General features: G+C 44.2%; 1 protein-coding gene and 1 long non-coding RNA gene across 5 annotated transcripts; one reads left to right on the forward strand and one right to left on the reverse strand.

The window, feature by feature from the left end:
- Positions 1 to 5967: 5967 nt before the first annotated feature.
- On the reverse strand, positions 5968 to 7459 carry LOC121465807. The gene is made up of 3 exons (XR_005976683.1): positions 7220 to 7459; positions 6743 to 6906; positions 5968 to 6140 (listed from the first exon to the last, which is right to left on the reverse strand). It is a non-coding gene; the product is annotated as an uncharacterized LOC121465807 (long non-coding RNA).
- On the forward strand, positions 6527 to 10865 carry Znf32 (zinc finger protein 32). Of its 4 annotated transcripts, none has more exons than XM_041679178.1 (3): positions 6527 to 6650; positions 8429 to 8568; positions 9942 to 10865. In XM_041679178.1, the coding sequence occupies exons 2-3, from the start codon at positions 8499 to 8501 to the stop codon at positions 10685 to 10687; spliced, it is 816 nt and encodes a 271-aa protein (XP_041535112.1). In that variant the 5' UTR covers positions 6527 to 6650; positions 8429 to 8498; the 3' UTR covers positions 10688 to 10865. The 4 variants fall into 4 exon arrangements, with proteins under 4 accessions (XP_041535112.1, XP_041535120.1, XP_041535126.1 ...); XM_041679186.1 differs by having other exon boundaries at positions 6649 to 6775; XM_041679192.1 differs by lacking the exon at positions 6527 to 6650 and adding an exon at positions 7728 to 8346.
- Positions 10866 to 24632: the final 13767 nt, after the last annotated feature.

A 24632-nucleotide genomic window follows, 5' to 3' on the forward strand; every position in this document is an offset into this window, starting at 1 on the left:
CTTGTTGACACGATGTCAGCCTGAAGAAGGAGATAATAGGTCAAAAGACACTGGCATGGCCCTAGCCCAGGGTCCATGAGCCTTTCCAGAGAATTTCACCAACGAATTGGTTCTTCTTTCCAGACAGTCACTGAGCAGGGAGAGGCCTGAGAAAGCCAACTCTATCCCAAGCCCTGGCTTCCATGATATAGGAGAGAGAGAGTTTGGAAAGCTGGGAAGGCAGCCTGTGGAATGTGCGGTCGTTGGTGGGGAGGAGCTACGCTCAGCTGCTCTCCAGGCTGTGAGCCTGCACTTCCAACAGGGATGCAGTAAACACAGCCCTGAGGAGGAGGCAAGCTGTTCTCATAAACTCCCCCAGTTCAGGTACTGCGCCAGCAGAAGGAGTCCTGAAGACATCTTCAGAAAGGTGGCGAGAAGTGGAGGCTTCCCTTTCCCTAAACTGGCATCTCATGGAAGCATCTAGAGTACTCACTCCGCTCACAGAATCCAGAGTCCTTTCTGAGTCAATTATTTAGTTCAGAAGTACGGACCCCGTGGTTTTCATCTAGTTAGTGTACACTTGTCTAATTTTCCTCCCCAAAGGAAATAATTCTGAATGTAATATATAACATATATATGTAATATAATATATATATATGTCACATACACTTTGAGGAACTTAGATACATATTATAAAACATCAAATTAGAACTGTAGAGATTAAGTCCAAAAATAAACACATTTTCGTATATTTTAACAGCCAGACGATGACTACATGGAGCCTGGTCCCTAGCAACTAGTGGTGTTCTACACAGACATCTGATACCTGAACAAATGACCAGAATGTCAGCGTCTCTCCAGACATAGAGGCCATGTACATGGCACACAAAGTAAGACCCAGTGGTTCTCCCTCCAACTACTTTAATAGACGCCCACCTTTTCTCGGCTGTGTGGCCTCTCTGGGGACTGGCTCATGGCCCCTTGCAATGTATTTCAGTAAATTTTCTTTGGTTTTGGTTTTTTTTTTTTCCATGCTCTGGGTACGTTATTTTAACTTCCTGCGTTGCCTATGATATTTTAAACAGCAAGTGGTGGCCCATATGGGAGATTAAAGAAAACCCTGTCAAGGTTAAAAAAAAAAAATATTCTGCATCTCAAATACGCCTCATCTGTTATTTTTGATTCTCATTTAACTGTTATTTCTTTTCTGGTAGCTAACCCCAAAAATGCATTACCCCAAAACTGTTAAAAAGCACCCCATTGCCGGGCGGTGGTGGCACACGCCTTTAATCCCAGCACTCGGGAGGCAGAGGCAGGTGGATCTCTGTGAGTTCGAGGACAGCCTGGTCAACAAGAGCTAGTTCCAGGACAGGAACCAAAAACTACGGAGAAACCCTGTCTCGAAAAACCAAAAAATAAATAAATAAATAAATAAATAAATAAAAATAAAAAAAAAATAAAAATAAAAGCACCCCATTGTCTTAAGCTCCAGTGTCTACCCTTTGGTTAATATTCACCTGAGAGGAGCTGATCTAGGATTTTATCTCTCTACCTTGCCTCAGCTCTGTAATCACCTTGCTTTCTGCTGTCTTCCTTGGGAGAAGAAAAGGGTTTCCATTGCTTCCTCTTTGTTGTCCCATCCCAAGCTCCCTCCCAGGCGGGTGAGGGCAAGACTGAAAGACACACAAGGTCCCATTCTTGGATCATGTGTCTCTGTGGACGACTGGACTGGCTGGTTTTGTGTGTCAGCTTGACACAGGCTAGAGTCATCAGAGAGGAAGGAGCCTCAGTTGAGAAACTGCCTCCATGAGACCCAGTTGTAAGGCATTTTCTCAAATAGTGATCAATAGGGGAGGATTCAGATCATGGTGGGTGGTGCCATCCCTGGGCCGGGGGTCCTGGGTTCTATCAGAAAGCAGGTTGAGAAAGCCGGTAAGCAGCGCCCCTCCGTGGCCTCTGCATTAGCTCCTGTCTCCAGGTTCCTGCCCTGCTTGAGTTCCTGTCCTGACTTCCATTGATGATGAATACCAGCAATATGGAAATGTAAGCCAAATAAACTCTTTCCTTTCCAACTTGCTTTTCGGTCATGTGTTTCGGCACAACAACGGAAACACTAACTCAGACACTGATGATCACGAGGGATTGCCTCTGGAAAGCAGCCATTTAACTCCCTCTGTCTCATGGCACTGGGACTCCGGCTCTCTCCCTTCACCACTATTCCAGGGGAGCCAGAGGAAGACCCTTCCTCAAACTGAGTAAGCATTCCTCAACATTTCAATAGAACTGAACCCAAACTGTTTATGACACAATGTGACAAACTTAAGGTTCCCTGTGTGATGGCAACTGTCAAATTGATAGGATACTAGCCTCCAGCCCTACCCTTTGAGAGAATTTTCAGCTTGGGTTAGCCTCCGAGCCATGCCTGTGGGAAATCATCATTATTAGGTACTTTGAGGTAGAAAGACAGACCCCAGAAGGGGGTGACACCATTCCTAGATACTGTAGCTGAGTATTGGCTTTCATCCAGTCTTCTTCCCCACTGCAGATGCTTCCCAACCAACTACCTCAACTCCTTTTGCCATAATTTCCCTGCCACGATGGACTCCACCCTGAAACTGTCAACCAAAACAAGCCGTTATTTTCTTTTAAATTTTTTTTGTTTTATGTGTTTGAGTGTTCTGCTCATATGTGAATCTGTTTACCCTGTGTGTGCCCAGTGCCCAAGGAGGTCAGAGGAGGGTGTTGGATCGTCTGGAACTGGAATTACAGATGGCCATGATTGGGTTTTACTTTTCAATTGCGGTAAGATTTATTGAGTTGTTTGTTTATTTTCGTTGGAGGAGATTTATACAGCCAAGGGGAGGTCCTGCGTTGGTTGTTAGGTACTGGAGTTAACCTTCTCTATGAATCAGTCATGTACACCTGACCTTACCAGTCTGTCTCAATCTTATCACTCAAGATAGGGTTTCTCTTTGTAGCCCTTGCTGTCCCAGAACTCATTCTGTAGCCCAAGCTAGACTCAAACTCAACAATCTGCCTGGGACTGAAGAGATGGCTCAGAGGTTAAGAGCACTGGCTGCTCTTCCAGAGGACCAAGTTCAATTCCCAGCAACTACACGGTATCCATAATGAGATCTGGTGCCCTTTTCTGACCTGCAGGCAGAACACTGTATACATAATAAATAAATAAATAAATCTTAAAAAAAAAAAAGATCTTCCTGCCTCTACCTCCCCAGTGCTGGGACACCACCACCTGGCTCAATGTAGTTTTCTTAAGATATGCTCTACAATAAGCAACATATACAATCCGTGACATGAGAGACAAAGGATTTATCAATTTTATCAAGATACATACTTGTATTTTCTGCTTTTTCTTAAGACTTATTTATTTATTATGTATACAGTGTTCTGCCTGCAGGTCAGAAAAGGGCACCAGATCTCATTATGGACACCGTGTAGTTGCTGGGAATTGAACTTGGTCCTCTGGAAGAGCAGTCAGTGCTCTTAACCTCTGAGCCATCTCTCCAGCCCATTTATCAGGCTTTTAATTACTTGTAAAAAAAAAAATCTTAACAACATGGGGATTTATTTTCAGTGTTTTATTATTTTTACTCGTCTGACCATGTGAGCACCAGACGTGCATGTCATACACAAACACTTATACACATAAATCTTTTTTAAAAAATAAAAACAAAAGGGGCTTGGGAGATGCCTCAGAGGTTAAGGACACTGCCTGTGCCTCCAGAGGACCTGGGTTCAATTCCCAGCACCCACATGCAGTTTGTAACCCCAGTTCCAGGGGATCTGATACCTTCACACCAATTCACATAAAATAAAGTTTTTAAAAAAAAAATTTAAAAAAAGAATAGAATATACATGAATTTAAAAATAAATAATAAAAATAAAAAAATAAGAACAAAGGCCAGACATGATGGATGGTACATGCCTTTAATCCCAGCACTTGGGAGGCAGAGGCAGACAGATCTCTGTGAGTTCAAGGCCAGCCTGTTCTACAAAGTGAGTTCCAGGACAGCCAAAGATACATAGAGAAACCATGTTCAATAAATATATAAAAACAAAGAAGACAAGGGACACCTGAAAGTCCCTAAGAGTAAGAGAACAGTTCCTAAAGAATCTTAGTTGATCTTAACAGGAAAAAAAAAAAAAAAACAAGGGCTGGAGAGATGGCTCAGAGGTTAAGAGCACTAGCTGCTCTTCCAGAGGTCCTGAGTTCAATTCCCAGCAACCACATGATGGCTCACAACCATCTATAATGAGATCTGGTGCCTCTTCTGGTGTATATATGTTAACAGAACATTGTATGCATAATAAATAAATCTTAAAAAAAAAAACACAGAGAAAAACAAAACTTCACTGGGGCTACCGACACAATCTTAAAACACCCAGCAGAAACGTATAACTGAAAATAAAATAATTGACAGCAATATTTTAAGATCAAGAAACCCCTCCCCCAACTATTATAAAGGACTCCCACCCCTTCTCAGCTGTGCAATCCTCTCTCTACAAACATGTCCACAGCCTCCTGGTAGTGTGTGCAATAGAGTCTGTCTTTTGGGGCTCTGGGTAAATTCTTTTTACCACCCATGTCACCAGTCTTCCTTAGGGCATTTCACACAGTGAGAATAATTGTCTCCACTTACACACGGATAAAAATGTCAGTCTCACTATTGGCTTTATAGACAACATTAAGTAATTGGGAGGGAGATTTTTCTGTTTCAATTGGCTCTTTTCTTTAGTGAACAGTGAGTCTCGACATTTTTACTTATTTCTCTTGGTGTGTGCTGCTGTCATTGGCCATATTTCTAATAACATATTGTTCCCTTGTCTTGTTGATTTACATGGTATATGTTACTGGGGTTTTCCCCTAGCTTTGTCATGAGTTGTCTTCATGTAATGGTGCTGGCCAAAGAGAGTGCTGAATTTTAATCTTTTTTGTTGTTGTTATCGTGGTTGCAAAAAATAAATTCTTCACTAAGATTATAAGAATATTAATTCAATTGTTCTGAATCTTTTATGGATTTGGGTTTTATATTCCAGATTTGATCTATTTGGAGAGTGTCTTAGCAAAGGAGTTCATAGAACGTATTTCTTTGTCATCCAAATAGTGAAACTGTCATAACATCATTTTCTGAATGATCATCATTCTTTCCCCCTAGTGTTCTAAAATGCCAGCGTGTCTTAAACAAGTATCTAAATCTACACCAAGAGAGTTTCCCTCTAGCTCTCAGCATCCTCCTTCCTGATGAGCTAGCCTTAAGATGCAGGTGGTAGCTGAGGACTAGAAGACCCCATTTAAGATCCGGGCAAGAACCAAGGATCTATGCAGGGAGCTGAGTCTTAATCTGAGTCTTTCAACCCCAGTCCTACCCACTCTATCAAATGGTCTAGGCCAGTAAGGCTGCTGCTAAGAATGCTTGCTGACAAGCCTGACGACCCAAGTTCGATCCCCGGTGCCTGGTGGAAGGAGTGAACCCACTCACACAAACTGTTCTCTGACCTCCACATGCACAGCAAGGCACCCCACACTAAACAAAACGTGATCAAATTTTTCAAAAACTAAACGCACGCATTTCCCCAAAAGGGAATCTGCAGATTTATAAAGGGAACAAGGTTATGGTCTCCCTTTACAACCATCTCTTCCTACCAAAGCTTTGTCAACTATTGTCTTGGCAGGATCTGGAACTTGTCCTAAACCCACAGCTGGTCCCACAGAACAGAGGCATTCTGTGAAGTTAAATGTTTTGTCCAGTCTAAAACATGTAGATTTGGGTTTAAAAAAAAAAAAAGGCACTGCAAGAGTAAACAGTCCTTACGGTTTTCCTTCATTCAACAGTAAATCTACTGAGTGGGGGGCCAGCAAAGAAGTCACGGCTCCAGAGGGAGACAAAACCCTTCAGAAAAGCTATTAGAAACGCATATAAATAAGCGCAATCGGTGGAGGCTTACGGCATTTTGGGGAGCTTTTTATTTTCTGAATGTTTAACAGCATCCACGCATCCTCCCAGGGCGGGAACGGCTCCGGGGAGCTGCTGCTGCTCCCAGAGGCAGCTCTGTGGAAGAGGGCTACTCTGCCATCTGCTTGGTAACTTTTAGTGTTCAAATCTCACCCTTTCGGCCACACTTCTTCAGTTAAGAAGAAACTGTTGGGAAAAAAAGAAAAAACTGTTGATGCCAACTCAGAGAATACTGTCGCCTCGCTTTCCCTCGACTCCGAAGGTCTCCCGGGCCCCGTGTAGGTGCCCTGGACTCCCCACAGGTCAGATTCCCGCCCTGGGTCACGCAACTAGTCCAAGTGGCACCCAAGTTCCGAAGCCTAGCGGTGGGGAGAAATCTTATTGTAAACGGACTAGCCGGTGTTCCCGATTCTTTGTCCGAAATACTTGCTTCCTGCTTCTGACTCCTACAGAGAACCCTGAGTCAGGCGTGATTTATGGAGCTCGGCAGCCCCAGACTCCAATCACCCCTCCTCCACAACAGAGCCCCGCCAGCCTCCCGCGTTTCTGCCGCAGCGGCGCGGCGGCGCTTCCCACAGTGCCGCGGGGCGCGCGCAGGCTCCTGGGAGTTGTGGTCCGGCGCTGCTCGTCGCTGCTGCGGCTGCTACGGGCTCGGCGCCGGCTTTGTCTGTCTGCGGGCGGGCGCGCGCCGCTGCGGTGAGTGAGGCCCAGGCCGGGTCTGTGCTCCCGGGAGAGGGGGCTGTGTCATGAGCCCGCCGCCCTGGCCGGGGCTCGTGAACAGGCCAGACCTGCCGGGCTGCAGTCGCCAGCCTCTGACAAGGGTGCGCTGGTCGGAGAGCGGGTGGGCCGCGGTCCGCTCCGGAAGGGCCCGCTGCGACGTCGGGGGGTCCCCGCGAGCGTGGGAGGGGCCACAGGAAGGTCCAGCTAGGCCAGGAGGGTGCAGAGTCCGTGCCTACGGAGATGCGAAGGGAGTGGCGTTCAGTGTGGGGGGAACTCGCCCTCACCCACAAAGCTCTTTCAGTTGCCTCGTTAAGATTTCCTCAGACCCCAAAAATCATCCTGTCTATCTGTCTGTCTATCTGTCCTCCAGCCCCTCTCTCCTGAGAATGCTCCATTTTAGGCCTTGAATGTGTCGGGTGTGTCTCAAATGTAGGAGATTTTCTGATCATCAGTTCTTCCAAAAGCTAATGAGATGGTGTTAACTTGTTTAGTAAGTGAAGAAAGTGGAGTCATTCTCTCAGGTTGCTTTGCTTCAGATCACACACCTAGGGAACCAAGGCAAGGATCCAAGTCTTGTCAGAGCCTACTTCTGAGCGGTGATGGCATTTCTAATAGGAAAAGCAGTGTTTCGTGTCGTGAAGCCACTTTCTTCCAATAGCTTCGAGAATTTGATTGTTCTGACCTGATATCACGGTTCTCTCTCCCTTCACAGTTTCCTGTTGTTGATCAGAGAGTCTGAAGACACGGTTGAGGGGATGTTTGATGGATAGCTCTTAGCAGGTGGAGAGGTGGAAGTGTACGTTCTGTTCACTTATTTTGACCTCACCATGTTTTCTAGACTCTCCAGTGGCAAAAGTCCAACCCCAGGGAGGTGGTGCCAAGTGCTTTTTTTTGTGAATGTGCACAGGGTTTTGTGGGTTCTATTTATATATATATATATATATATATATATATATATATTATTCAATACTATCTTGTATTTCTCAATGCATTTGCATTTGCTCCATTTCAGGGAATCCCTCTGTACTTTGCGCTCCAAGTTGGAAGTTAATCCTCTTGTCATCACAAAAATGTGGCTGAACGGGATAGTATGGCTGAATGGGGAGAAGGGTAGCTACTTGGTTAATAAAACAGAATTTAGTGTCAGATTGCTAATTTATTGAGCTAGGAGTCGGGCATTTTGATTGGACATACTGAAACAAAGATTATACTGTGTACCCCTGCATAAATAAAGTGTACAAATCCAGGAATTTGATCCTTAAATAAACATTCCAAAGGAGAAAAGTGATGGTTTGGATCTAGAGCCTGCTAAGAATTGCCAGAAGGCAACAAGAACTCTTTTGTTAGGTCCTTGTAACTTGAGGGGACTGGAAAGGAGCACCTCCTTCATACCGCTCAGGAAGGCTGAAGGTTGACTTCTTAGGCTTGAGGAATAGAATCAGCAACAGTTGCCTGGAAAGTGGAAGCCCCCAGTCGCATGTCAAGACCAAAGTACAAACAAAGAGACCCTTAACTGGGGACTCTGGGGAAGAAGTCCACGCCTGTCTGCCCCTCTGCTTCCCGCTGCCTCCTTGCTCCTAGATTCATCTCTGCAGTCAGCCCTGCCCCTTTTGCCCACTTTGCAGTGATATTACCTGATTTCCTGTGTTTACACCCCAAAGTGAACCTCCTGGTAATGTTATCTTTCTCAATTATCCATTCTGCTCTTTGTTGTTTGTTCTTTGGTTTGGTTTATTTTATTTTCTGTCCCCCAGGTACTCAAGACCAGCCCATGGAAGAATCATATGAAGAAGCGGTGGTTAACGTCATAGAGCAGGAGTGGACATGTTTGGGTTCCCAACAGCTACCCTGCTGGACTGTCATGGAAGATATGCCCAGAATGTAGCATTTTTCAGTGAGTGAGTCAGCTGGTTGCCGGGATACCTTCAGAGTCCCTGTTCTCAGGCCCGAGGAGCAGAATATGCTTTCATGTGGTGAAGCTTACTGTTCTGCAGGGTTGCAGGGAAAGCCTACAAGTTGGAATTGGAAATGATAGTCAAAACAAAGCAAGACAACAGTTTGATATGGAGGTAGTCTTGAGGGTGTCTCAGGCCGAATAAGTATCGTTAACTCTCAGCTCTGTCACTGAGTATGAAAAGAGTTAGAGAAACAGGAAGAAGCTTCTCTAGGATGACTCCCGGAAAATGAATACTCATTCAACTCTACGGTAGCTTAATAGACTGAAAGATAGCATGACTTTTAAAAGAAGACATTCCGATCATATTTGCATTATGAAAGAACTTACATAACTTCCTTAAGCTCCAGGCTTTTCATCTGTGTAATGGGACAGACAAGAGGCTGCATCCTGTAAGAATTCGAGACATAGATATAAACCATCTGAAATTTTGCTGCTTATTTTCTGAGATTATAAACTACTGTCAGGAGAGCAGGCTGGAATTGGGTGACTTTCATGCAGCCGGGGCAGTGTAAGCCTCGGGGCCTCTCTTGAATGGTCTCTCCTTTGCTTGATTTTATGCTTGTTTCTAAAGGGATGCTTTTGAGGTTTTCGAGCTTTAGGCCCTTCATATCCTGACTCTACACCTATTTGGGGGTCAGCTAAAACTCGGAAGGGAGGAAACAAAACTTAAGTAAAAGGCCCTGTGTGATTCTCTGTTTAATTTTCATATTCTATGAACCTATTTTTAGTTGCTTCTAAAGTAATCATCTCAGGGCTTGAAAGATGACTCAGTGGTTAAGAGCACTGGCTGCTCTTCCAGAGGACCTGGGTTCAATTCCCAGCACCCCCTCCAAAAAAATAACAATAGCTAGGCGGTGGTGGCACATGCCTTTAATCCCAGCACTTGGGAGGCAGAGGCAGGCGGATCTCTGTGAGTTCGAGGCCAGCCTGGTCTACAAGAGCTAGTTCCAGGACAGGTTCCAAAGCAACACAGAGAAACCCTGTCTTGAAAAAAACAAACAATGAAACAAACATAATAATAATCATGTCTATCTCCCAAGAATCTAGGAGGCTACATTAAATTTAAAGGCAGTATATAGCTATGAGCATACTAATATTTGAATCCCAGATAATACACCTATTAATAGTTATGTGACCTCCTATGCTCTCATCTGTAGCAATCTCAGGATGATTTTCAAGATTTAGTTATATGTGCAAAGCTGATAGTATATGCCTGGCACAGAGTAAGCACTCCGAGGGTCTTGTTTCTTTTTCCCTGTTCTCGCTCAGCATATTGGTGCATCTTACATGACTTCCCTCTTGTTTTACAGATGTGATGACAGAAGCCCACAAGTATGACTCAGAGGCCACAGGATCTTCAAGCTGGGATTTCCAGAGTTCGTTCAGAAGAGAGAAGGTGGAACAGAAGTCCCCAGATTCTAAGACACTACAGGAAGACTCACCTGGAGTGAGGCAGAAGGTCTATGATTGCCAGGAGTGTGGAAAATCTTTCCGGCAGAAAGGTAGTCTAACATTGCATGAGAGAATCCACACTGGCCAGAAGCCCTTTGAGTGCACCCAGTGTGGAAAAAGCTTCAGGGCCAAAGGCAATCTAGTTACACATCAGCGGATCCACACAGGAGAGAAGCCCTATCAGTGCAAAGAGTGTGGGAAAAGCTTTAGTCAGCGAGGCAGTCTAGCTGTGCATGAGAGACTCCACACTGGACAGAAACCCTATGAATGTGCCATTTGCCAGAGAAGCTTCCGGAATCAAAGTAACCTTGCTGTTCACCGAAGAGTTCACAGTGGCGAGAAGCCCTATAGATGTGACCAGTGTGGGAAGGCTTTCAGTCAGAAGGGAAGCCTGATTGTCCACATCAGAGTTCACACAGGTCTGAAGCCCTATGCGTGTTCCCACTGCAGGAAGAGCTTCCACACCAGGGGCAACTGCATTCTACATGGGAAAATCCACACAGGAGAGACACCCTATCTCTGTGGCCAGTGTGGGAAAAGTTTCACTCAGAGAGGGAGCCTGGCTGTGCACCAGCGAAGCTGCTCGCAGAGGCTCACCCTGTAACCACTCTTCAAAGGAATTCCTTAGGGATTAACAATGCAAAACCCTCTGTTGCCAAGAAGTTTATCTAATTCTATAGGGTAAGTGGAAATTCTTCCAGAAGGACCAGCATTTCATAGGGCAACTGACTTTTTCCCTTCCCCCAAATGAATATGAAAAATAAATGTCTTGTTTATCATTATTTTTCATAATTTCTTTATTTTGACCTAATTTCCTAAGGTACACTCATTAATCTCTCATGTCACACGTGACCTTGTTTTTAGTATTTATAGCAGATACAGATTTTAGATTTGTAGCATATACCATAAGCCTTTTAAAAAACTCAACTCCTGGGAGCTGTAGGGAAGGTCAGCCTTAAAGTCTAGACTCACAATGGAAAAAAAAAAAAAGAAATCAGCACTTCATCAATCTCAAGGTCCTTTTCTTCTGGATGTATTCAGTTTAATCTGTATTTGAAGACCACTGGGCAGAATCCAAAGGATAAATCTGCTTTACTAATCTTTTTATTGAACCTAAATAATGAATCAGCTTAGTAACCTAGTAGACCGCTAACTCTCTATAGCAGAGGCCCAAGCCTTGTAAAACAGGTTTCCCTTACAAGCTTGCAAAGGTTTGGAATATGCACTTTGATAATTTCTTCTGCCCTACACTTATAATTACAACTACCTAATTTTCTTTCTTTTTTTCTTTTGGTTTGGTTTTTTGGTTTTTCGAGACAGGTTTTCTCTGTGTAACTGCTCTGGCTGTCCTGGAACTCACTCTGTAGACCAGGCTGGTCTCAAACTCACAGAGATCCACCTGCCTCTGCCTCCCCAGTGCTGGGATTAAAGACATGCGCCACCACCGCCCGCCCAGCAACTATCTAATTTTCTAAGAATTCTATACTTGTATGTTACTTTCTGCCAAGGGAATTCCAAGTCCCTGAGAAACACAGTGTCCATCACCCTTTTTTAAGTAATTCCTTTGGAGACAGTGGCAAAGTGTTGAGGTTGGGACTACCTAGAAAGAAAGAACTTGATAGTCATTACAGCTGAGTTTACACTAGTCCAGGAGCAATACTGGGTTCCTCCTACACACTGGCAATTTGGAGACATCACTCCCTCTTCGTTCAGTTTTCACCTTCAAGGGATGAGATTTGAAGAAAATGAAGAAAAGAGAGGTTGGTTTTTTTTTTTTTTTTTGGCATGGATTTTTTTTAAAATATTTATTTATTTATTCATTCATTCATTATGTATACAATATTCTGTCTGTATGTATATCTGCAGGCCAGAAGAGGGCACCAGACCTCATTACAGATGGTTGTGAGCCACCATGTGGTTGCCGGGAATTGAACTCAGGACCTTTGGAAGAGCAGGCAATGCTCTTAACCACTGAGCCATCTCTCCAGCCCGAGAGGTTGGTTTTGTGGGGAAATTTTCCATTCTTAATCTGAAGCCACTATAATTCTTCATGCTGGGTGTTTTTGTTAATAACTGATAAACGGTGTATTGAAGTTTTCACAGTAAGGGTTACTATCGCTACAGTGGAACACCATGACCAAAAGCAAGCTGGGTGGAAAGGTTTTTTGTTTTGCTTTTTTTTTTTTTTTTTTTTTAAGATTTACTTATTATGTTCTATCTACATGTATCTTGCAGGCCAAAAGAGGGCGCCATATCTCGTTATAGGTGGTTATGAGCTGCCATGTGGTTGTTGGGAATTGAACTCAGGACCTCTGAAAGAGCAGCCAATGCTCTTAACCTCTAAGCCAGGTTTACTAATCATCAAAGGAAGTCAAAACAGAAACTCAAGCTGGGCAGCAACACGGAGGCAGGAGTTGATGCAGAGGTGATGGAGGGGTACTGCCTACTGGCTTATTCAGCCTGCTTTCTTATAAAACCCAGGACCACCAGCACAGGGATGGCACCACCCACAATTGGCTGGGGTTGAGCCTTCACCCATCAACCGCTAATTAAGAAAATGCCTTACAGGCCTGCCTACAACCATGTGTGTGTGTGTGTGTGTGTGTGTGTGTTTTACAACAGGGTTTCTCTGTATAACAGCTCTTGCTATATCCTTGACCTCACTCTGTAGAGGAGACTGACCTGGAACTCACAGAGATCCATCTGCCACTGCCCCCATAGTGCATGCTGGGATTAAAGACATGTGCCATCACCCCTGAGCTTACAACCGTACTGTAGACAGATGTTTCCCTGTCCCTACTGCCCAGTCCCAAATAAACTCACTGAGGCTTATATAAATTATAAATGCTAGGGCAATAGCTCAGGCTTATTACTAGTTAACTCTTACAACAAAACCCATATTTCCATTTATGCTTTGCCACATGGCTCATGGTTTATTACCCCATTTTTACACATCCTGCTTGCTCAGAGGCTGGCTGGTATCTCCCAAGTCTGCCCTTCTTCCCATCATTCTCAGTTTGGTTTTTTCTGCCTAACTTCCTGCCCAACTACCGGCCTGTCCGCTTTTTATTAACCAATGAGAGTAATAAATATTCGTAGTATAAAAAAGGATTGTTCCACAGCACCCTATCTTTTTTTTTAAGTTTTATTGAGACACAGCTATATCCTTTCATCTGTTTTAAATTTATTTATTTTATGTGCATTGGTGTTTTGCCATGGGTGTCAGGTTCCCTAGAACTAGAGATACAGAGCTGCCATGTGAATGCTGGGAATTGAACCTGAGTCCTCTGGAAAAGCAGCCAGTGCTCTTTAACTGCTGAGCCGTCTCTCCAGCCCCCTTACAGCCCTATCTTAACAGAGCCATTTTCTTAATCAGATGACTTTAGCTCGTGTCAACATGCAGCTATCCTGCACAGGTACTGTTCTGTTCTTTGTAGTAGACCTTAGAAGCTGTAGTATCCCTAATCCCAAAAGGCTCATGATAGCAAACCATCATCTCATCTACAGGGGTAAATTATGTCAAAGGTCTTTGGTCATTCAAACTTTATGGATTTGATTAGTGAGAAAAAGGAAAAAGAATACTCCCAGGAATACTTAGAAAACATTTGACAATGTATACAAGACAAAGGCGTAAGTCACAAACAATCCCACACCAGTTTGGAATTATGATTAATAGAATAGTTATTTATTTAAAGAGGAAAATTTACAGATCACCGTCCCAGACAACAGCCCTCTGCACAATCAGGAAGGGAGTCTAGTCGCTGGAAGCAGAGCCGGAAGCCAAGAGCGAGGGCAATTTCTGCTTTTTTAAAGAAAGAGAGACTACGCCCCAATGGGCTGGTATCTCAGCAGCTATTGGCTGAAGGAGTGGAAGGAGCTCCTGCAACACAAGACTATGACATTGCCATTTGTAACACCCATTTGTATTCGCACACTAAAAATTAAAAAAAAAAAAACTGGAATCCCAGCACTCAGGAGGCAAAGACAGGTGGATCTCTGTAAGTTCGAGCCCAGCCTAGTCCATAAATTGAGTTCCAGGGTAGCCAGAGCTGTTACACAGAGAAACCCTGTCTCAAAAAAAAAAGAAACTGGAATACTTATACAGTGGAATTAAACCCAGAAATAAAATACATCAACAAAGCATGAGCAATATTAATGATAAATCAGAAAACTGCCCATTGAAAGAATCTGAACACAGATATATAGTGTATGACTCCCCCAGTATTTATTCATAGAACACAAAGAAATGATAACTGACTTGAAAGATCAGGAGAGAACTTTATGAAACGGAGAAAAAGAATGTCATACCTTCAATTGGTATACACCTGAGTCCACCTGGTCAGTAACTGTAGTAATAAGAGCGGCGGGGCTGCGTTCCCAGCACCCTGGCTGCCTGCACGGCTAGCTTATGCCCCAAAATAACAACACACAAACTGTATTCATTTAAACACTGCTTGGCCCTTTAGCTCTAGCACTTACAGGCTAATTCTCACATCTCGATCAACCCATCTCTAATAATCTGTGAGAACCGGTCTTACCGGGAAGATTCTAGCCTAGTCCATCCTGGGTCGGAGCTTCATGGGGGGAAGATTCTAGCCTAGTCCATCCTGGGTCGGAGCTTCATGGCGTGTGTCTGCCCGGGAGCGGGGCATGGCGTCTCTCTCAGGCGTCTGCTCCCGAGAGGAGAGCTGTGGGGTCTGAGCTCACTTCCTCTTCCTCCCAGCGTTCTGTTCTGTTTACTCCTCCCACCTATCTTCTAACCAATAAAATGGGCCAAGGCAGATCCTTTATTAGCCAATGACCTTCCTCCATCAAGTAACATCTGTTGAATTCACAGCTACCATCTATGTATATAAGGCAGGCATATCCCAATAACAACCAGGCAGCTTTGTTTGTTTGGTTTGGTTTCTCAAGACAGGGTTTCTCTGTGTAACAGCCCTAACTGTGCTAGAACTCACTCTGTAGACAAGGCTGGCCTCGAAATCACTGAGATTCACCTTTGCCTACCAATTAAAGGTTAAACCAAGATTAAAGGTGTGTGCCACCTCACTTGGCCAATCAGGCAGTTTTAACATGATGCACACAAGTTCTTTGTCATTCATTCTTAAAAAGCCAATGTCTGTGTCACCTCCATCTACACAGGCTGATGACTGCATACGTTAATAGAAAACAAATGATGTCACATCACAGTGGTCGGCACCAAAAGCCCTTAGAAGTCTTCAAAGTTTGCCCATTTTCTTTGGAATACTTACTCTAGGGGAAATCAGCTACCATGTAAAAAAGAAGCCACTGCAATGTATAGGCTCCATGTGTGCTCCAATTGATAGGTTCAGCTCAACGGACAGCATCAACCCTCTTCATTTTGTTTGTCTTGTAATGATAAAATTCCCTGAGAAAAGCAAGTATGGGAAGAAAGTGCATTTTGGTTTACAGCTCCGTGTCAAGGAAGGTATGGCCAAAAGAGCATGGAGCCAGCTCAGCACAATGGATCAGCAGTCCAAAAGGGGAGACAGGATGGAGCTGGAGAACGTCAAAACCCACCACAGGTGATATACGTCCTCCACAAAGCTCCACCCCCTCATGGTTTCATAACCTTCCCAGACAATGCCACCAGCAGGAGACCACGTGTTCAAACACGGGAACACACACTTTGCGTTCAGACCACAACAGACCTCCAGCCACAGTAAAGAGGCACTGCCGATGTGCAGCCCATAGGTGCCAGCAGTCTACGCTGGCATCTGACGAACCTGACCCACAGTGTCAGACAAGCCCTGTTCTTCTCTGGATCCCTCCTAAGCACACCGGAGTGGCAGAATGTACTTCCTTAGAGTTGCAGAGTTGAGAACTCCAGCTTCTTACTATCTATTGGATTAAGTATAAGGAGTCCACACAAGTTTTCTGACACCATGTGGCCTTTAAAAAAAAAAAAAAAAAACAAAGAGAAGCTGTCCTTGCAGTTGCTAAATGCACTATGATAATGTTATAGAAGTGGCATTCCATCACATCTGCCGGAGCATACCGGATGGAAACAGGTCTCAGGTTCTACCCACACTCAAAGGCAGCTGGTACAAGGGGATGACTTATTGACACCATCCCCAGAATGTTCATTTTCTTCTTTTGTATTTTTTTTTCCTAGACAGGGTCTCACTATGTAGCCCTGGCTATCCCAAACACACTATATAGACCAGGCTGGCCTCGAACTCAACCTGCCTCCGCCTCTGAGTGCTGGGATTAAAGATTGTGACTATGCCCAGCTAGGATATTCTATGCATACTGAAGCAGTACTACAAACTGAGTGAGCTGAGACAAGAGTAATGTGCTATCTGATGATTTTGGAGGCGAGAAATCTGAAGTCAAGGTATCTTCAGAGTGATGGTCTCTCTGAAGTACAGAGAGTAGAAACCTTCAAGACCTGTTAGCTGCTAGGAATCCTTGGTGTTTCTTAACCAGCTACAGGATTTCATTTCTGCCTATGTGGTCTCATGGCATCCTTGTGTGTCTCGTTGTCTCTCCTTACATAACCCCAGTCCTGTTGGGTTAAGGTCCTATCTTACTCCAGTCTGACCTCATCTTAGCTAATTACATTGGCAAAGACTATTAATAGTCAGGCCACTAAAGCCATTACACCTGCGGCACGTCTGCCAATAGCACCAGAAACATCCTTTGGAGAAAACCACGTGCATCTAACATAATGGATCTGCAAATAAAGTTCAAGGCCATCTGCCTCATCAGGAATCTTGGGAGAAACAGAAGTTATCAGCCCCTGTCTGACACCTCCTAAAACTAAGTGGATGGAGAGAAGGAAGGGGAGGGATCGCTGTTACACAGAGAAACCCTGTCTCAAAACAAAGGGGGGGGGGGGCACTAGAGAGATGGCTCAACAGTTAAGAGTACTGGCTGTTTTTCCAGAGGTCCTGAGTTCAATTCCCAGCAACCACATAATGGCTAACATCTGTAGTTAGGTCTGGCGCCCTCTTCTGGCCAGAGGCATCCAAACCAACCAGAACATGGTATTCATAATAAATGAATAAATCTTTTTTTAAAAACAAATCAGTTATGTGTGGGTCAAAGTGAGTTCCTACTCTTTGTAATGCATCTCTGCACTCTTATACTGAAAGGGTGTTTGCATCAGTGCTTGGGCACTCTTATGTTGAAAAGGTGTTTACATCAGTGCCTGATCTTCCCCTAGTTCATTGGTCTTGGCTAAGAGTTGTCTAAGTTTCCTTGTGAGACAGTTGGTGATTTGTGGGAGATGGGGAGGCTGGGGTACTCAGCTACCTATCCTGTATCTCTCACTTCACAGGGGTGATCAGAGGGTCAAAGGATCAGTGGGAGCCAAATGATTTTTAGTGCTGTGGAAAATGTCATCGGATTTTCTTACAGTGATTTGGCATTGGATTTCTAGAATGCATTTGGTAACGTAGCCATTTTTACCACATTAATTCTGCCAATCCATGAGCAACATACTAGATCTTTCCATCATCCCATGCTTTCTTCAGTATCTTTGAGTTTTTATTGTTGAAATCGTTTCTCTTCTCAGCTAGGTTTTCTCCTGGGATTTTTGGTAAGAATTAGACTCTTCACTGGTCTGTTTCCCAGTAAGTTCATTATTGGTATATAGAAAAGCTAATGATATTTTATGTTGATTCTATATTCAACTACTCACTGAAAATGTTTGTCCATACTAGGAATTTTCTAATGGGCTATTTAAGAGTCCTGTCATCTCCAAGCAGGGTTACTTCGACTTCTTCATATTGTATAGCTTCTTCACCCTTCTCCTGCCATATTGCTTTATCTAAACTTTAAGCACCATAATGAATAAGCGAGTGGAGAATGGACATTCCTCTGTCCTTCTGATCTTAGAAGAAATGCTTTCAGCCTTCCCTCATTTAGTATAATGTGGACTGGAGGTGACTTCATTACAAATGCTCCTTTTATTTCTAGTTTCTTCAGGGTCCTTGTCCTGAAGGGTATTGAAATTTTTTAAGATTTTATTTATTTATTATGTATACAGTGTTCTAATTGCATGTACAATTGCATGTCAGAAGATAGTTGTGAGCCAACATGTGGTTGCTGGGGATTGAACTCAGGACCTCTGGAAAAGCAGCCAATGCTCTTAACCTCTGAGCTATCTCTCCAGCCTCTTGGGTATTGAAATTTTTTTTCTTTTTTTTTCTTTTTTTTCATATTTATTTATTATGTATACAATATTCTGTCTGTGTGTATGCCTGCAGGCCAGAAGAGGGCACCAGACCCCATTACAGATGGTTGTGAGCCACCATGTGGTTGCTGGGAATTGAACTCAGGACCTTTGGAAGAGCAGGCAATGCTCTTAACCTCTGAGCCATCTCTCCAGCCCCTTGGGTATTGAAATTTATAAATGGCTTTTTATACATTCAGTTTGTAAGATTTTTTGTTGTTGTTTTTTCAAGACAAGGTTTCTCTGTGGAACAGCCCCAACTGTCCTGGAACTCAGTTCTCTATAGACCAGGTTGGCCTCGAACTCACAGAGATCCACCTGCCTCTGCCCTGAATGCTGAGATTAAAGGCATGCCCCACCACCACCTGGCTCAGTTTGCAAGAATTTTATTGAATATTTTTGCATCTGTATTCATCAGAGAAGGTGCTCTGTAGTTTTCCTTTGTTGTTATTTTTACCCTGGTCTAGTTTTGTGACTGCTTAAGCGTGACTTTGTAGAATAAGCTTGGTAGTTTTCCTTCTGTTGCATGGAATAGTTTTCAGAGCACTGGAATATTTTCTTTGTGATATTTATTTTTGTGTTACATGGTTGCATGCATGTGGAGGTAGTGCGTATATGCATACATGGTGTTCTGTGACTTTTTTCTATAAAGAACAACACACACAGAGATCCAGAAAGGGAACTCCTGACAAACCAAAATAATGACTTCACTGAAGTCCTAGTTGGTAATGTGTACAGAGTTACTCATGGAAGCAGGAATGTCTTAAATGCAGCCACACCACTGAAAAGCCCAGCCAGATACAAGTCACAACACACAGAAAGCTGTATTGCTGGGGCTGCAAGCACACCTTGCAGACAACTCTTCAGGTCAGAGAAATCTCCTCTCTGCCTCTCTGCTGGTCAGAATCTCCTCCTGTAAAGCAGAGAGACATCTCAAAAGAATTGTTAAGTTTCCACTTCCCCCTCTCCCCAAAAAAAAATTCCACTTTCCCAGACCTATGGCATTGTGTTAATCTGTGTTCCCAAGTCCCCACCCCTTGTGAAGGGAATGTTTCCATTTGTAATAAACTAGTAGATAACACAGCCATGTGGAGTCAGTATTAGACATGTTCCTAAATTGCTTTCCCCATCCTTATCGGACTGACTCTCTCACTGAACCTATGGTTCAGGCGTTTGATTATACTCTCTGACCAGTAAATCTGTGAGACGCTCCTTTCTCTGCCTCCTCAGCACTGGAATTATAGGTACATGGCAGTCATGTTCGTCTATTTCTGTGGGTGCCGAAGATCAGCACTCTTGTAGACTAGGCTGGCCTCGAACTCACAGAGATTCGCTTTTCTCTGCCTCCCGAATCCTGGGATCAAAGGCATGTGCCACCACCGGCCAGCTGAAGATCAGCACTCAAGTCCTTACTCTTGGGTGGCAAGCACTTTCCTAATTGAACCATCTCTCCAGCCCCTTAAGAGAACTTTATTTTTGCTTCATCTCAACTGCCATGGGTCTTTAGTCTAAGGGTTAATACCCTCCTGATTTCATGTCGGTAAGTTGTGTGTTTAGGAATTTGTTTCTTCTAAAATTTCCCAGTTTGTTTTTTTTTTTTAGATTAATTTATTAATTATATTTACAGTGTTCTGTCTGCATGTATACTGCAAGCCAGCAGAGGGCACCAGATTTCATTACAGATTGTGATGAGCCATGTGATTGCTGGGACCTGAACTTAGGACCTCTGGAAGAGCAGTCAGTGCTTTTAACCTCTGAACCATCTCCCAGTCCCCTCAGTTTAGTTTTTTTTTTTTAATTAAGATTTATCTTGCCGGGCGGTGGTGGCGCACGCCTTTGATCCCAGCACTCGGGAGGCAGAGGCAGGCGGATCTCTGTGAGTTTGAGACCAGCCTGGTCTACAGAGCTAGTTCCAGGACAGGCTCCAAAAAAAACACAGAGAAACCCTGTCTCGAAAAAAAAAAAAAAAGATTTATCTATTTATTATGTATACAGTGTTCCGTCTGTCTGTATGCTTGTTGGCCAGAAGAGGGCACCAGATCTCACCACAGATGGCCATGAGCCACCAAGTGGTTTCTGGGAACGGAACTCAGGACCTGTGGAAGAGCAGCCAGGGCTCCCAACCTCTGAGCCATCTCTCCAGCCCCCCCAGTTTAGTTTTTTAAATATAAATATACAACGCCTTTTCTAACATTCCTTTGAATTTCTTCTGAACTAGTTGTAACCTTTTCATTTTCACTTGTCTAATTTAGGTTAGGAGTTTATCAACTTCATTTATTTTTTTCAGAGAAGAAACTCTGGTTTCTTGATTCTTTTACTATTTCACTATTCTCTGCCCTGATCTTTAGAATTTGGGGCTTTGTTTTTATAATGCCTTGAGGTACATTATTTTTTTAATCTCTGACTTTAATGTAAGAATACTCAGCCATAAATTTTCTTATTAGAATGACTTAACTGTATCCCAAATGCTCTGGTAAGCCGTATTTTTATTTTATTTTCTTTGAGGCAGGAACTTAAGGAAATTCTCCCAAATTTCTTCAAAGACTCACTGGTCATAAAAAGGTATATTCTTCAGCCTCTAAGTATTCTGGGTAGTTCCTGTGGTTTCTCTTCTGTTGATTTCTAGTTTTGTTGCAATGTGATCTGACACAATACAATAAATGGTTTGGGGGGCCGGAGAAATGGCTCAGCTGTTAAGAGCATTGCCTGCTCTTCCAAAGGTTCTGAGTTCAATTCCCAGCAACCACATGGTGGCTCACAACCATCTGTAATGAGGTCTGGTGCCCCCTTCTGGCCTGCAGGCATACACATAGACAGAACATTGTATACATAATAAATAATATTTTTTAAAAAAATGGTTTGGACTTCTTGTATTAGTAAGACTTGCTTTGTGGTCTAGAATATGGTCTTTTAACATATGTTTATTTACTTGTTTATTGTGTGTGTGTTCTTGCTGCCCCCCTTTTCTCCTAACCAGTTCCTCTTCTATTTTCACATCTTCATTTGAAGCAGGTTTTATGCAGTCATCCACCATTGCTGTGTTCATAATTGTAATTGTAATTGTAATTGTAATGGTCTGTCCGACTCCTTTAAGAGACCTGCCCACTCCCTTCCCCACCTGCCCAGGCAAGCTGATCTTCAGCTTCCAGCCTGAATCCCTTTTTTCTATCTCTCTCTCTCTTGAAGAGGCAGCTTCTGTCTCTCCCTTCTCCCCACTTCTCTCTCTCTCTCTCTCTCTCTCTCTCTGCCTCTCTCTCTCTCTCTCTGCTCTTCCCTCTTCTCCCCTTCCCTTCAATAACCCACTAAATAAATATCCAACTTCACTCTGCATAGCATGCCCATCTGTCTCGGTCTCTTACCCACCACACAGCTTCCTGCCTGGGACCTGACTGCTGTCGTGGCCTGCTGTGGTCTCGGGACCTGCTGCCTGCTGCTGCTCAGGGACCTGCAGCATTTTACTTAAACCATTACATTGGTGCCATCAGGCTTGGTAGGCCCTCCTGCCCCTCTCCCAGGGTCAGGATCCAGATCTGGGTATTTTTCCACAACAATCACATGTTCCATCTGCCTGAGTGCTGACCTCTACACATACCAGCAGCTTCAGTGGTGAGTTTTCCCCTTCCAGCCCCCAACCTCAGCCTTCATGGCTCCGGTTGAGCCCTTCACTGCTTTCCATAGCTAAAACTATGACCAGACAATCCGGGGTCAGTCCTCCCCTTCTAGCACTGCGCACGCTGTGCAGTGCATTTGACTGGGAGCCCAGAGTCCCTCAGATTTTTCCTTCTCCTTTTTCTTTTGGACCACTCATCAGTGGTCCCCACTGTGAGAGGCTACTCAGAGCAGCCTCAAGCCTCTCTAGCTTCCAAGTTGCCCGGACCAGAGCCAGTCAGGCTTTAACACCCTGCCTGTATATAGAGAACACTCTTCTACAAGCCCTGCCGTGTTTGCTGCCATTTCACACCCCACCTATGGAGGGGAGACGTCCCCTATAAGCCTTGTGGTCTCAGGTTTTCAGCTATGGTGTAATCCCTCACTCTGTTGAGGTCCTACCAGCTCCACTGGCTCCACTTTTCCTCAAACTGTCCCTGCCACTGCTACTGCTGTCAACAAGATTGGTTGGCTCCACGAGGCAGCTGTTTTCAATTCCAGCTTTTTGCTGTTTAGCACAGGGCCTGCCAGGCTCCAGAAGATCCTGTGAGCTAAGAAACCTGTAGGAAAACAAGCCTATCTTGCCCTGAGCAGCTAGGCTGTCGATTCCAGCAATTCTGTCCACTGTCTGGTGATCTTCAGTTTAGATAAATGGCAGTTTTTCCCACTGGTCAGCACTTGGCAGTTGAAGTGAATTGCAGATGGACATTGTTTTGTGCCCATTTGTCTTCTATCTTCTTTGGAGGAAATAGAGTGCTGCTGCTAGGAGCCAACCTGTCTCTTTTTGTTATAAAAAGTCTTTTAATAATTAAATATTTAAATGCCATATTCCCCAGATCTCTGAGCAGTTGAGAGCTGTTTATCAGGTACAGCTACAGTATAGAATCTGCCTGGAGAGCTGAGTCCAAGCTTGACTGTACTGGCTCTCAACTTAATAGGTAAAGCAGGGCTAGATTAAATATCGGGGTCCTGCCGCATTTTACTTAAACCATTACAGTAATGGCCACGTCACATCCGAAGATGTCATCTCACAGCACTCCTCTGCATACTCTGGCTCCCACAGTCTGTTCATAACCTCTTCTGCAGTGTCTTGTGGGCCTTGGACAGATACTACAGATGCCCATTCAGGGCTGAGGACTTAGCTATCACTTATTCTTGACTTTTTTTTTTTTATTTATTAAAGATTTCTGCCTCCTCCCTGCCACCGCCTCCCATTTCCCTCCCCCTCCCCCGAACAAGTCCCCCTCCCTATTTTACACCCATGGGCTAGTGTTGCTGTCAGTATTAACCAGGAAAGCTTCTCATTGTCGAGGGTTTATGCAGAGACTCATAACTTTTCAAAACGTCAAGAAAAAGGATGCTTCACCTGGTTAATACTGAAAGCAACACTAGCCCATGGGTATAAAATACCCAGTTTAGAAGGTAGTTTGACCACATGTCTGTTTAGCAAAAGCTCAGTAGTAAACTCCCCCAGTCCCCACCGTGGTCTGTGAGTTCAGCACCCATAAGCTGTTGACCAGGTTTACCATACCAGGCCTTAGATCCAAACAGAAAACAGTTGGTCGCCTAAAAAGTCATGCCATTATTCTATCAGTGGCCTCCTGGCTGACAGGTTTGTATCACAGCATAATGGATTTACAAGCAGCTAAAGCTGTTGATGACTGTTCTCGGGCGGCAGCCATGATGGATGTACACATAGGTAAGGCTGTTGATGACTGTTCTCGGGCGGCAGCCATGATGGATGTACACATAGGTAAGGCTGTTGATGACTGTTCTCGGGCGGCAGCCATGATGGATGTACACATAGGTAAGGCTGTTGATGACTGTTCTCGGGCGGCAGCCATGATGGATGTACACATAGGTAAGGCTGTTGATGACTGTTCTTGGGCAGCAGCCTGCACAGCACCTCTGACCTTGTAAACACTCATCAGCAGGGAGGAAGCGTCCAGCCTGGCTCCAGCCTCATTTCTGCGTCCTGTATCCAAAGTGTGTAACATCTACAGCAACGGGGTCTTGCCATCGAATCCTGGCAAGGAACCCAGCTTTTCCTTTTTCTACAGTATGTCCTTAGCTTTGCAGAAAGGGAGATAGACGGGTCACAGATGAGTTTTCAATCTTCACTTGTTGTGGGAACTTAGCAGAGTCACTGTATCTGGTGTAGACATTAAAATGAACAGCTGTTTGTTTGAAGTCCTTTGACCTTGTAGAATCATTGTGGAAACCAGTAATTGGCTTCCATCATCTGTAGAATTGTTTTGCTGAAGGGGCTTTGCAGCCATCCCATGACTTTGGCCACAAGACACCTCAGACACACCTGAGGCTCCTATATTATTGTGTATTGCAAACCATACATAATAAAGGACTAGAGGCGTGAGGGCATGTGATGCTTTCCTTCAGTAAGACATGGAAATTAGATTAGGGACCTTAGTATGAGGAAATATTTTGTATAAAATCAATAAATACGCCTTTGTACAGCTCTTCAGGGTTCAGTCCATCAGAAGAGGCTGGACCTTTCTACTACCACTAGGCCGTAAAATTTCATCTTGGAGTCTGACGGTGGTGGCGCATGCCTTTAATCCCAGCACTCGGGAAGCAGAGGCAGGCGGATCTTTGTGAGTTCAAGGCCAGCCTGGTCTACAAGAGCTAGTTCCAGAGCAGGCTCCAAAACTACAGAGAAACCCTGTCTCAAAAAACAAAACAA

Source organism: Microtus oregoni, unplaced genomic scaffold (genome assembly GCF_018167655.1).
Source record: "Microtus oregoni isolate MIOR12 unplaced genomic scaffold, Mior012 000002F_ref0000024, whole genome shotgun sequence".
NCBI classification, from domain to species: Eukaryota; Metazoa; Chordata; class Mammalia; order Rodentia; family Cricetidae; genus Microtus; species Microtus oregoni.